This window comes from Camelus dromedarius, chromosome 25 (genome assembly GCF_036321535.1).
Source record: "Camelus dromedarius isolate mCamDro1 chromosome 25, mCamDro1.pat, whole genome shotgun sequence".
Classification (NCBI taxonomy): Eukaryota; Metazoa; Chordata; class Mammalia; order Artiodactyla; family Camelidae; genus Camelus; species Camelus dromedarius.
In genome coordinates, this window is record NC_087460.1 from 5,533,507 (window position 1) to 5,547,769 (window position 14,263).

The following is a 14,263-nucleotide window of genomic DNA, read 5'->3' on the forward strand; positions in this document are numbered from 1 at the left end:
CGCTTGCCCTCCCCCACTCCCCCAAGAGCACCAATCAGGCAGCGGGGGACGACATTTATGATTCCTAACCCCAAATCTTAAGAGTCCTTTCCAAGAGGTGGAGGGAAAGGCAGCTGGGGCTTTTCATCAAAAAAGAGCCACTGGGTCCTAAAGAACTACTGGAAACTGGCCTCGGCCTTCTCAGCCCTGACTCTGGCCCAGCCCGCAGAGATATCTGGGGTCACCGGCTCCGGGCCGAGGAGGCGTTGAGGGGGATCGGTATCTCTTAAAGCAGAAACGTCAACACCCTCTTAAGGGCGGCGTTAAGGATGGTGGGGCCCAGAGCTGTTTCCCCGTGAAGGGTTCCCCGCGCTCCCGGCGAAGCCGCAGGGGGCGCCGGGTGGGCTGCGGGGTGGGCGGCGGCCCCGCCGGGCGGTTGGGCGCGAAGGTGAGAAGCGGGGCTGGGGCCGCGGTAGGGGGGACCCGCGAGCGCGACCCGAGCTCCCGCCGCGGGTGGGCGCCTGCGTCCTGCGTCCGGAGGGAGCCGGACCCACGAGTCACGTTGCACTCCCGCGTCAACGGATCGTTCAAAGCAGAACCCTGGGCGTCTCGTAGCTGCGCGGGGGTCCTAACGGCCGCGCTGCGGGGCGGGCGGAAGCGCGGGGGCGCCATCACTGTTACCCCCGGGCAAGGCGGCCTGGGACCGGCGGAGCGGCGTCGGGGTCCCGGAGATGGGCGGTTGAGTGGAGCCGCTGGGCCCAACCGCAGTTGCCCGGTCCGGGTGGAGGGTGCGCAGCGCTGTGCCGTCCCGGTGGCCGGCAGGCGGGAGGACGAGCCTCCGAGCTGGGCTCTGCTGGAGGTGGGTGGTGACTCCCAGCTGGGCTGGACTAAGGGACAGGGGGTCCTGGGGCTCTGGAGAAACTAGCTAGTCGTCTCAGAGTCCTGGGGAGAATATTTGTTGTTTCCTGAGCGCCTACCGTGTACGAGCCCCGCTCCAGGTGCAGGGGATCCCACCGTGAACGAGGTGGGCAATGGCCCTGCCCTCCTGGAGCTTATAATCTAGGGAAGCTATAGACATGAAAATGCGTGGATGTATGGTAACATGCCAGACACTGATAAATCTTACGAAGGAAACATGTAGTAAGAAATGAGGAGGGGACTGGCATAGTAAATTGGGGGAAGGAGAAGGAGTGGGTCTGAGGAAGTGTCTTTGGAGCAGGGACCTGAAGAAGGTGAGAGGGGGCCCCAGGGAAACAACCTAGGCCAAGGGAGCTGTGCCGGCCAGAAAAAGATCCCTACCCAGGATTTCAGTGCTATGCACATGAGTAGCTCTGTAGGTTTTTGCAAGATGAAAATTGGTATTTCTTTAGAAAATTATGGCTCATTCATTCATGCAGTGCAAGTGGCACCTCACTTTTCAAGAAAAGTATGTTTATTGGAGTGAGAAGACTTGTGGGGTTTTTGTTTTTGTTTTTTCCGGAATGAGAGTGACCTGGAAGACAAGAGCTATCAGACAGAGGAAAGGGGAGAGATGAGGCTGGGGTGGGAAGGTTGTAGAGAAATGAAAAGGAAAGGGTGATAAGGAGTCTATGGACTAGTAAAGGAAATGGTCTGTCTAAATTCTCCCCCTCCTCTTAATAAACTGGAAATAACACTAGTGCTTCACGGTACATCTCAGTTCATCTCCAGAACTACACATCCAAGACAGGAGAGCTGGTACAGGAGAAGACACTCAAACTTGACAGCTGGTGAAGCAGAATCATGATTTCTGACTCCACTGCAGCTCACGGAGGCAGTTGAGTTGAGGCTCAGGTGAAGCTATGAGGAGGTGGCTTATCTCAAATACTTTCTAATTTTGTAAGGCAAAATAGGCAAGTTAAATCACAGACTTTTATAATAGCAAGTTCACCTAATCCCTGCTCATTTTGCTGATGGGGACACGGTGCTAGTTGGTGACAGCAATGACTCAAAGTATAGAGATTTCATTTTCACCATCCTTTTCCCTTTGCTCTTCTTTTACTTGATAAAAGTCTTCCCATTGGCTACTGAACAAGTGGAAAGAGCTTTGTTGAGGACCCCAGAACTGAGTTCATCTCAGATGTTAGAATTATATGAGCTTTCACCTTCTTCCACAAGTATTTATTGGCGTGCTGGTGGGTTGGGGGCTAAGTCAGAGCCTCATGTCTCAAGGAGCTTAAGTAGATAAAGCGAATAAATAACTAGCCAATTACAATTCACAGGAAGCAGTACCTCGAAGAAGAATTGGAGGGAGAGTCAATTCTTAGTATAGCAGAGAGATGGAGAGCAGCAAACAGGATGTGAGTATTAAGAATTTATGTCAGATTGATGTCAAATTGTTTTGTCATGATTATGTTAATAATCTCAATAGCTATCATCTTCCTAAATTTTCGTTGTCTTACTAATGTGGACCTACCTAGGGGGCTGTGGGAAAGACTGTTACTGCCAGTAGGTTTAGTACATTTCCCATATTGTCTCCCTTTTCAGATGTTTGTGGCATTTTGTGCTTTAACATCAAGAACAATAAGAACGATAAAATATCCATGTTCAGCACTGTAATTGCAAACAGGCCTTAGTAAACTATATACAACTGGATGAGGGGGAATTTCCTTGAAAACTGCCATAGCTGTAAAGGTGGGAGGAGTAACATAGAGTCATATAGGAATGTGCACAATAATAAGAACTACTTGTACAGAGCAGACTCTAGAGTGTAATTGGGTCATATTACTTGCAAAGCATGGTGATGAAGATCCAAGAAAGGTCTTAAGGGATTTGTGGATGGGGATGGGGGCAGGGTGAGCATCACCTGCTGTCTGAATCAGTATTGCCTGGAGTCAAGGGTTTACCACATGTGGTCACATCTCAAAATCAAAAATTCTCAGGGAATTCACAGGAATCTTGAATGGTTGTCTTCTCAGACTGCCAGATTTTTTTCCTGATCTTTTTAAGGCTCATACTAAGCAACAGAGCTGGGAGAAGAGCAGGGGGAGCAACTGCTTTTTCTTAGTACATTTTTCCCAAAATGCATCTTTTGGAAAAGTCCTAAAAGTCAACACATTTTTAAAGATGGTACATTTACATGACAATTGATAAGGCTATTTTTCCAGAAAGGCTTTGTTGGGAGCACTATGAGGACAAGATGTGACAGGCAGAAATCAGGGGACGAGTGGTCCTCTTGTTAAGTGTGTTCACTCCCCTACCGATCAGATCAAGAACAATCAAGAACAAAGTCACTGTGCCCCCTGCCCACCCCAGCTCTCCACCAAGCTCTCCCTACTGTGTATTTATTTAATTTACTTATTAATTTTGACTATTTAAGACTAGGAGGTACTGTGTGTTCCATTTCAAAACATAGGGTAGTCTATTTCTGTTGTTTGTGGGTTTCCTAAATGTGCCAACCTTATCATTATTAAGATATCATATATCATTGTTGTAGTTGTTATTTTATTTAAAAAGAGACACATGCCTGTGAAACATCTCAGTAATCAAGAAATTAAAGGACAAAGTCTGCTGAATTTTAGTGGGACATTAAGGGTAAGCAAAGGTTTAAGATGGTTGTTGCTGTTGCTATTGGCATTAAAATAAGTGGTTTTACATCAACTATACCTCAGCAATAACAGAAAGAAACCAAAAATCCCAGTGATTTTACTTTTGACAATGCCATTTAGGTAGCCACATACATGTGGCTGTGAGTTTGTCCTATTTCGTACCTATTGACCAGACACTATGATTGACTCTTTGGGTAACATCTGTCTTTGCTGATTATTGTGACAACTAAAAATAACATAATATATTCTAGTACTTGGCAAAGCATTTCACTGTAAAGGGAAAAAAAACCTCAGTTTTTCTGCACACCAAGCAGTTCTCTGTGGTACCAGCTGGATGTCCTACAGTTTAACTCAGTTCTAACCAGAGATGGCATCGGATCCCACAGGTAAGGGCTCAGTCTCACAGTCTGCACCCCCAGCCCACCACGCGCACACACACACACACTTGAGATGCCAGTCGCAAGCCCAGGTTATCCTGTGCTTCGAACCAACCAGCTATAGATCAGATTACAACGACCCTCTCCTTGGGTTCGATTAATTTGCTGATATGAATCACAGAACTCAGGGAAACACTTCTGTTTACCAGTTTACTAAAAGATATGATAAGGAATACAAGCAAACAGCCAGATAAAGAGATACATGGGGGCAAGTTCTGGGAGAGTTCCATACATAGGAGTGTCCGTCCCCAGGGAGGTAGGGTGCTCACCCTCCTGGTGTGATGTGTTTACCAGACCTCCTACTGTTGAGATTTTATGGAGGCTTCCTCTTGTAAGCATGATCAATTATTAACTCCATTTCCGGCCCCTCTCCCCTCTCTGGAGGATGGGCGATGAGGCTGAAAGTTCCAAGCTGCTAATCATGGCTTGGTCTTTCTGGTGACCAGCCCCCATCCTTGAGACATCCAGGAGCCCACCCAGAGTCCCTTCACTAGAACAAAAAATAGTCCTGGTGCTCTTGTCACTTAGGACTTTATAACGTTTTTAGGAGCCCTGCGTCAGGGACCTGGTGAAAAACAGGTATTAGACCAAGAGATGGTCCCAGTGTTCTTATCACTTAATTACGAGGGTTTTAGGAGATCTATGCCAGGAAACGGGGAGGCGGGGGACCAACATGTATTTTCTATTATCTCACAGTGCCGTAGAAAAGATGTTAAGTAATTGGGAATTTATTATTATTTGCATACATTGATTTGTGAGGCACCTGTTATTTGAAAACAAAGTTGAAGATCTTGAGACAAGTTTTCAAGGTTATACAACTAGTGAGCACTATAGCTGGCCTGCGACCGGTGTCTTTGTGCCACAGCTCTTTGCTCCGCTCTGCGCTGTTCCCCTGCAGACAGCTCAGGAGGTTCAGAATTCAAGAGCGACCAGCAGAGATCAATTATTGTGTGGGAAAGATAGCCTACATTGTTATCCACATATTGAATTTCAGTTCAGGGTCAAGAAGAGATTGGGAAGGAATTCGGAGTTAGAAAACAAATGTAAAGATTTTCAGACATCCTCTGTAACCCTCAGCTTGATATATTGAGAAAAACCACGGAGGTCAAATGACACACCCACATTACACAGCTCATGACAGGAATCGGACATACTGTTCTCTTTTTCAAGCATTGTTCCTCCAACAAAACATTTTACGGGACAGTAAGTAGGATTATTTTTTTCTGGAAAGATGTGATTTCCACATAGTTCTCTATGACTCACTTATTCATTCAAATATTTCTTGAGTGATATTACATGCCAGGCACTGTTGGTGCCTGAGGCTGCCCTCACAGCGCTTTCTCTAGTGAAGGAACTGATAAATTCTATGAAGAAAAAGTAAGTAAGAGCACAGATGGTGGGGAGAGTGGCATATTCTAAATATTGTGGTCAGGGAAGGCCTCTCTAAAGTAAATTTGAGCAGAAACCAGGATAACAGTAAGGAGCCAGCCTTGAGAAGAAAGAGCGTTTCAGACAGAGGGAGTACGAAAAGGCCACGGAGAATAAGGATTTATCAGATCAGAGCAGGGGGCCAAGAAACTCTTCTGCAAAGATCCAGATAGCAAAAATTCTAGGCTTTGTGGGCCGCATGGTCTCTGTTACAGCTTTCCAACACTGCTATTATAAGTTAAAATAGCACAGACATTATGTAAATAAGTGGACAAGCTTGTGTGACCATGAAACTTTATTTTCAAAACAGAGGCTTAACATGAAAAGCACAAGCCCAGATAGACAGATAAGGCCTCACCAAAATGAAAAGCATTTGCTCTGCAAAAGACCCTAGAGATGATGAAAAGGTAGGCCACAGAAAAAATATTTACAAAGCACATATTGATGAAGGTCGTGCATCAAGAAAATAAGAAGCCCTTTTAACAAAACCCAGCAGTAAACTGTACTCAGACCAGTGTGGTATTAGCAGCAGTTTAGACATACAGATCAATGGAACACAACTGAGTCCTGAAATAAACCCCATGTGTCCATGTTCAGCTGACTTGTCAACAAAGATGGCAAGACTATTCAGTGGGGAATGGATAGTCTGTTCAATAAACGTTACAGGGACAACAGGATAGCCATATGCAAAAAAAAAATATATATATACAAAAATTAACTCAGAATGGATCAAAGACTTAAATGTAAGCGCTAAACCCACAGAACTCTTAGAAGAACACATAGATGCAAACTTTTGTGATCCTAGATTAGGCAGTGGTTTCTTAGATATGACATCAAAAGTATGAGCAACAAATTAAAGAATATCTTGGCGTTTTTGCTTTTTTTCTTGAGGGCTTATTCTACTTCCTGACTATAATGGGAATGCAATTAAAGTTTTGAGTCCTATAAGGAAAAAAAATAGAAAGAATAGTCATATTAGACTAATCTACATGACTTCATTTACATGACATGTTTAGAAGAGGTGAATCCATAAAGATAAAAAGTAGATTAGTACTTGCCTAGGCCTGGGAGTTTGGGGAGAACTTTGAGAGTGAGTGCTAACAGGTGTGGGGTTCATTTTGGGGGTGATGAAGTGCTCCACAGTTAATTACAGTGGTGGTTGCACAGCTTTGTGAATATGCTGAAAACCACTGAATTGTACACTTTAAATGGTGAATTGTACAGTATCTGAGATATATCTCAATAAAGCCATTATTAAAAAAATACTCAACAGTTAAATAGAGAAAGTAAAAGTCATGGAGCAGACATTTCACTGAAGAAGGTATACAGATGGTTTGGTCACGGGGATGGAGCCCTCATGAATGGGAAGAGGGTCTTTATAAGAAGAGCCCAGAGATCTAGCTTGCTCTCCCTCGGCCATGTGAGGACACAGTGAGAAGGTGGCCGTCTGGGAACCAGGAAAAGGACCTTAACTAGAACCCACCCATGCCGGCACCCTGACCTTGGACTTCCAGCCCTCAAAACTGTGAGAAGTAAATGTGTGTTGTTTAAGTCACCCAGTCTATACCACTCTGTGATGGCAGTGCAAACCAAGATAGGTCCCATTTATATACATTTTGTAAATGACAAGATTATAGGGATGAGGACAGATGAATAGGCACCACTGGTTGGGACTGGGAGAGAAAGGACCGCCTGTAAAGGAGAAACCTGAGGGATCCTCCTTTACTGCTGCTCCCTCTCTCCCGCCCCTCCCCCAGTCTTCCTTCTCCTTCTTTTTGGTGGCATCCTGCTGCTGCTGCTTCGCAGCTGGCTTGACCTGGTGCTTGTTGGCCTTGACCTCCACAATGAGCACAAGTATGTGTCTTCCATCTCCTTCGGGGCGCACTCCGGTAAGAGGGAACTTGCTGGCACCGAGAGGCCTGTTCCTCCTGGGGGCGTTCTTCCGGGGGTATCGGGCCACCTTCAGAGGCCCGTGTGTGGATGCCTTTCAGCGCTGCTTTCCTGGCTTTGGCTTTGGCTTTGAGAGGGACGAGGACTCCTTTACTTTCTGCACCATCTTTGTGAAGCAGGCAAGAATTTTTTAAATGAACACCTTGAGGGGGCAGGGCATAGCTCAGTGGTAGAGCGCCTGCTCCGCATTCATGAGGTCCTGGGTTCAATCCCTGGTACCTCCATTAAAAAAAAGAAACAAACAAATAAAACTAATTGCCCCCCCCAAAATAAATTTAAAAATTAAAAAAAATTAATGAACACCTTGATATCCACCCTGCTTAAGAAACTGAATCTTGTACGTATTGTAAGACTCCGCTCTTGTGTCTCCCCATGCCAGAAGTATCTACTTTTCTGAATTTTGTCTTTATCTAAGGGGGAGTCTTGTTAAGAAATATTATGATAGTAGCAGAAATAGAAAGGGGAATTTTTTTTCCTATATAAGGGAACTACTTTTAGAACAAAATTCATGAGTAAGGTGAGAGGCAGAGGGACCCAGCTCTGCATGGAGGAGGGGCTAGTCTGAGAGGAAAGCAGGAGACAGTGAGGTCACCTTAACGGGAGGGAAGCTGAGTGTGTGGATGCTAATTCAGTCAGCTTAGTAGGCTTAGTAGTGAAGTAGGAGGTTTCTCTTCTTCAGTTTTTCAATGAAATAAGAAATGAGATTATCAGCTAAGTGTGAGCAAGGACGGAGATCTTGAAAATTTGAGGATCGGGGACAGGGTGTGAAATTGTTTTCTTGGACAGGAGGGAGTGAAATGATTTGGGAAAATAAGCTTTGCAGGGCAGAGCCCACCTGAGAGTATCATCTAAATTCAGTGGGAGACCAGACAGCTCGGCTGTGGATTTTCCTACAGCTACATTCTTGTTGGTGTTAGTGAATGCAAGCAAGCAGGGTAATTATAGTGGTGTTTAACCAAGGGTTGGGGTTTGACCAAGGAATATTACAGGAGAGAAGGAAGTGCTAGGGAGCTGCAGGTTTATGCAAAGGAGTGTTTAGAGTGATAATTTAAATTGGGTGACATAGCAGGATGACGAGCAGTGAAAATGTGGGAGCGTTCAGAGCTTAGACATCCTACTTCTGTCAAGAAATTGTGGAGAGGAAGTGATGGTCAGTGTGAGATGCGAGAAATAAGAGGTTCTGGAAGGAATGCCTTTGTTATGAATGACCAGGGAGAGGATATCAGCTTGAGAAGAAGTGACTGGAAAACAGGATGATTGGAAATGAGTGGATAAGGAGCTGAGAGGCCAGCACATGGTGTGAATTGTTTCCATGGATGATGAAGCCACTAGGAATGATGACAGGAGTTGTGTAACCAAGAGGATGAATCAGGCTTTTAAATTTCCAGGGAATGGGGAGGCGGGGGTGGGGGTGGACCCAGGAGATCAGCCGATGATTGCAATATCCTGGTGGCATGTGCTTCAGAGGAGCTGAGTCTTTGAGGGACTTAGAGGAGGAGGAACGGTTTGGAACAGGCCGTGTGGCGCTCCCTGAGAATTACAGACGAAATGCTGGACCTACTCCACGGCGCGTGAGACACTCTAACGCAGAAGGTCAGAAAAAAGGGATCATGGCGTTTACTCAGGACTTTGAAAGATGAAACGGATTTTGAGGGGAAAAGATTTGGAAAGATGTTTCCAGCCAGACAGAATGCAATTACTTAAGCCAAGGGAGCTCGCACTGGCGGTTCCACCCACGACAGATCTCTTGCCAATCCGCCCGCAGGCCTGTCGCCCGAGAGCGTGCCGGCGTAGCCGGACCTCGGCAGCAGCAGCCGCTAGGTGGCAGTGTGTGTCCTCGGGGCGCCTTCCTAGTCCCGTGGGCGGGCGGGCGGGCGGGGCCTGGAGCTGAGGATCCCGCAGAGGCGCATCGCGGCGGGCGAGTGACGGGCGAGTGACGCGCGGGCTGGGCTGGTGGATTCCCTTAGGCCTGAAAGCGTGGTCCTAGCTGGGAATCGGCGAGGCCCTCAAGAGAAACTTGAGAACATTTAGGGAAAAGATCAGGCGGAAGGTAAGAGGAAAGGCAGCCGTTCAGGATAGGGTGTGAGGGGGTCTAAGAAGGCAAGGCGGAAAGACGGACCCCCAGGGAGAGGAAGGCGCTGGCAGCCTTGCCGCCAGGTAGGGGCTGGGCACCAGAGAAAGACGAGAGCAGTGACCTTCCTTTTGGATTGTTTACTCGCAGAATCATTTTGAAAAACTGTTACCTGCCCCCCGCCCCATTTTAAAGTTTTTAAAATATTTTTAAAAATATTTAAATGCCTTTCAGGGATTAATTTCTGCTGTCTTGAATAGCACATACGTGCTTTCAGGGCTACTGTTAGCCTTTCCTGTGCCTTTGTGCAAATTAGGGAAAGATAACCTTCTGGGAAAAAGAGTGGGGCAGATCTTCAGGGGACGCAAGTCCCCTTGTGCAAAGAAAAGCTTCTCCTTCTGGCCGAGGAACAGGGCTCCCCAGCTGGTTGTGGACTGTATTTCAGGGTCCATTTCCCCCTGTTCTGCAAACACAGACACACACACACACACACAAACACACGGCCTTGTAGACCTTTTTTCTTTTCGTAAAAACTTTGAATACATAGCTCATTCAGTTACATAGAACTGTAAACCTGTTCATGGGCACACCACTAGGCCCAATCAGACTTCTTTTTCTGCCAGAAAGAGCCTTTCTTTTTTATTGAGATAAAAGTGTTAACTTCTGTCCCTCCACCAACCATCTTCTTTCTTCTAAGACAGACAGATGCTGCAGAACTTTGCTTACGGTGGTTTCTTTACCAGTTGATGTTTCTAAAACCTTAGCACATTTAAGAGTCACTCGGAAGGTTTGTTAATACAGATTTCTTGGTCCCGCCCTTCAGAGAGTCTGACCCAGCAGGTCTGGAGTGGAGCTGAAAATGCTCACGTCTCACCAGCTCCCAGGAGAGGCTGATGTGGCACATGCGTGGATGGTTCTGCCCTGAGCAGCAGGGGGAAGGCACCCCGCCTTTAACACTCCCCCTGCCCCCACCCCGTGTCACACTGACCGTCACCGCGCCCTCCCTCAGGGACTGTGCACTGTCTGATTGTGTGCAGCTTAGTAAAAACTTAAGATGGGTTGGAGGTAAACTCTTCTTTTAGAAAGTAGGAGAAAGTAGTGAAAAGAAAAGTGGGAAAGAGAAAAAAGAGCAACCAGGCACATTGTTAAGAAAAACAATTTTAGGAAGGAAAACAAATACTTCGTGTTGAAGATTTGGAAAATTATTCATTAAAAATGGATGGAGGAGGTCCAGCTGTATAGCACAGGGAACTATATTCAATTTCTTGTAATAATATATAATGGAAAAGAATCTGAAAAGAAAATAGATACATGTATGTATATGTATAACTGAATCACTTTGCTGTACACCTGAAACTAACATTGTAAATCAGATGTACTTCAATAAATTTTTTTTTTTAAGCAGGGGGGTGAAGGGCTAGGGAGGGATGAGTCGGTGGAGCAGAGGATTTTTAAGGCAGTGAAACTACATTGTATGATACTGTAGTGCCAGATGCAAGCCATTATACATTTGTCCAAACACACAGAATGTGCAACACCGAGAGTAAACCCCAGTGTAAACCATGGACTTTAAGTGATAAAGATGTGCCAATGAGGTTCATCACCCGTAACAAATATAACATTCTCCTGGGGGATGTCGATAATGGATCTTTAAAAAAACAAAAGATAGCCCAGTTTGAAGGCTACTGGATTAAAAATCATATGACCATAGTAGTCAGAATTTTACTTGTCAGATTTTACACGGAAAAATATAAAATTGTATGCAAAATGATATGGCTAATTAATTATAACTTATAGGCTGGTACTTCAAGAAGGAGCATTTGTGGCCTGGAAGGAATAGTGGTTTAGGGTCAGGAAGGCATGACAGCCAGATCAAAGAGTATATTACACAATCTATTTAGATTTCTTCTTATGGTCCCAGCACTGCTGATGCAGCCACTTGGGGGTGGGGGGAGAAGGTTATCAGAAAACAAATAGGAACTGAAATTGACATAACTGTCCTCAAGAGGATGCAAAGATGGGTTGCCTACCGTCCAGAGTGATGGTTGAGTGATCACTAGGAAGTGATGAAGTCGTGTTACTGGCAGATGACACGCACTGAGTTCCTAAGCTCTGTGTAGAGGAAAATGCCTTTGAGGAAAGTTTGTCTGTGGATGAGCCATTGCGTGATCTCTGGCTCAAGGAATCCTCACTTCCTGTACTGTGTGGGACTCAGCACAGTAACAACTTTGTGCTTTACAGTTTCCAAAGAACTTTAATATATACTATTGAATCCTCCCAAAAACTCCAAGCCTGTCAATCACCATCCTACAGATCTAAACCTTAAAGCACAACTCAGCCAAGGTCACACAGTTTGTAACAGGCCTTTCACTTTATATGATAAATTCTAACATCTGAAGCTGCCCAAATAAAGCCAGTTCTTTGTGTTCATGGAAGCTGTTGTATAACTAAACCACAATGACTTCAATATCCGCTAGCAGATTTCCTTTTCTAAATATGTTTCATCTAATACTAAGTATTTTTTCTTTCTTTCCTTTTTTTTTTTTTTTTTTTTTTCATTTCTGTGGCTAAGACAGGACAGCAGGGGAAAATGAACCAGAAGTATGCAGGGCAACTAGGATTTAACTTTTTACAGTCTACACATGGATAATTGAAAATTATCATGTCATATTCCTCAGCCTCAGGAGAAAGCAAAAAGAATTTTCATTTGATAACTGTGTTAGGTGCTTCCTCCACTTTATCTGATTTAATCTTAACCTATGAGATGGAATAGAACTTTTAGCTACCTCTGCTTAGGGATGCCATATAAAATAGTTTTATGGTGTAGGTTATGTCCCAAACACTTCATGGGATATAGTTATACTAGAAAAAAGTATTCCTTGTTTATCTGAAATTCACATTTAATGGCATTCTGTTTATTTGTATTTTTTAGGTTTTGCAACTCTTGTTTCTTTTATCCCTCATATTAAAAATAAATTACTTTCTTCAAAACACATTGCACAACTTAAACAAATTCCCCAGCTTATACTCTTTTGTCTTACTGATGTTTGGGCTGTAAGAGGGGCCAAAAGTTAGAGGCAAAATGTTGTTAACGTTTCAGATAGTTTTTATAGGAATCTACTGAAGGAACTGTAGGAAATTCCAGAAATTGAACTTCTATTTCCAGATTTATCCGTGGGTCTCAGGTCCTCAATCCTAATTTTAATTAAGAATTATTTAGTTCTCTTTACAAATCAACTTTGTGAATAGATATGTTGTTCAAATCCTACAACAAGAATCATAAAGATAGACAAGTTTCTCCTGCAGAGCACAGGGAACTATATATTCCATATCTTGTAGTAACCTATAATGAAAAAGAATCTGAAAACGAATATGTGTATGTATATGTATGATTGAAACCTGCTGTATACCAGAAACTGACACAACATTGTAAACTGACTATACTTCACTTTTTTAAAAAAGGAATTGTAAAATTTTAAAACTGGAAGGGATCTTGGAGATGATTGAATTCTTAGAGTTTCCAGAACCTAACTGACTCTTAAGCAAGAACCAGTGTCTCCAGGCAATGACAGGACTTTCAGTGGGGACTCCTGTACCTACTGCCTGGAGATATCAACCTACCTCACCTTTCCCCTTTTCTTGCCTAGGCTCTGTCCCAGACATTACCCCTTGTCTAAGTGCCCAACATTCCAAACATCTTTTGTTCTTAAATTATAGTGTTATCTATGGCTGCGCAGTGTTGGTGATAAGAGCCAAGCAGGAGAGAGAAAGTGACATGGAACAATTCCAGATGAAAAGAAACATGCCCCAGACCTGGGGAAACCTTTCGCTGAAAAACTCCTCAAGTGGGAGGAGGAAAATTCTTTGCAACATGGGAGAAAGAGAAGGAAAGGTTAACCACAGGCTTCTTGCAGTGGATAAACATAGGTTATTCTCCCAAAAGCAATAGAATTCAAGGTCAGGAATGCTGAAGAGGAGCAAATGCCACCATTGTCAGCACCTGATCTAATGAGCATGTAACCTTGCTTCTGTCTGGAGAAACAAGCTGAGAAATAGCTGAAATATTTTCTAAAAGATTTTATCCTATTAGGAGGCCCACCAGCCCACAGAAATCTGCTTCTCCATGATCAGATAGCAATGTATCTATAGAGGCTTCCCGGTGGCTTTAAACCAGAAAAATACGTCTTTCTACAGTATCCAGAGAATTATGCTGAAGACCCAATAGGAAATAGTTGATAAATGGACTTTTGTTTATTGAATACCCCAGGTCAGGTTCTGTATTTTTTTCCCTGCTTTGTCACAACTATTTCTATGTTTTATTTGTCCGTCTGTAGTTTCAGAGAAACAAAATCAAACAAGATATCTTAAGGTCTGCGTGTCAAGGAAATTTCCTTGAAAACAGAGGTTGGCATTAGATGTACTTTTTGAGTCCCTTTGATACCTGATATTCTGAACCCCCTGCTGGTACCTCAGTACAAGTCATCACCATGTATTAGTATAGAAAGCTCCTCGTTTTAATACAAACAGCAATCTTCCTTAAATTTGTGTTCATGCTGTCACTGTGTTCAAGTGTAACCTACTAACCCTCTGTGGTCCTCAGAATTAAGTTCGACCCCTCTAACTGGCACATTAGGCCCTGTGTGTTATGGTCCCTGCTTACTGCCCAGCACTTCTCATCCTTGGCGTCTGTGCTTCAGCCACGTGGGAGTTTTTGCAGGATCACACACTCACCGGGCTCCAGCCATCAAGCCCTCTCTTGTGCTGCACCTCAGCCAGCACACAACTCTCTCCCATCTCCCTCCCTCCTGCTTTGTCGAGGCAACTACTGCCAA

The 14,263-nt window shown here is 44.4% G+C and overlaps 1 protein-coding gene across 2 annotated transcripts in view; it reads left to right on the forward strand.

The window, feature by feature from the left end:
• The first annotated feature begins 411 nt into the window (after positions 1 to 411).
• Positions 412 to 14,263, forward strand: part of SLC2A3 (solute carrier family 2 member 3) — a 59,535-nt gene continuing 45,683 nt past the window's right edge. The window contains exons 1-2 of one of the 2 annotated variants that reach the window (XM_031444153.2): positions 412 to 427; positions 2,220 to 2,297. In XM_031444153.2, the coding sequence (XP_031300013.1) occupies positions 2,277 to 2,297 (21 nt within the window). In that variant the 5' untranslated portion in view covers positions 412 to 427; positions 2,220 to 2,276. Of the gene's footprint in view, positions 428 to 2,219; positions 2,298 to 14,263 lie in introns of those variants that run through there. The other variant, XM_031444155.2, reaches the window with a different exon arrangement.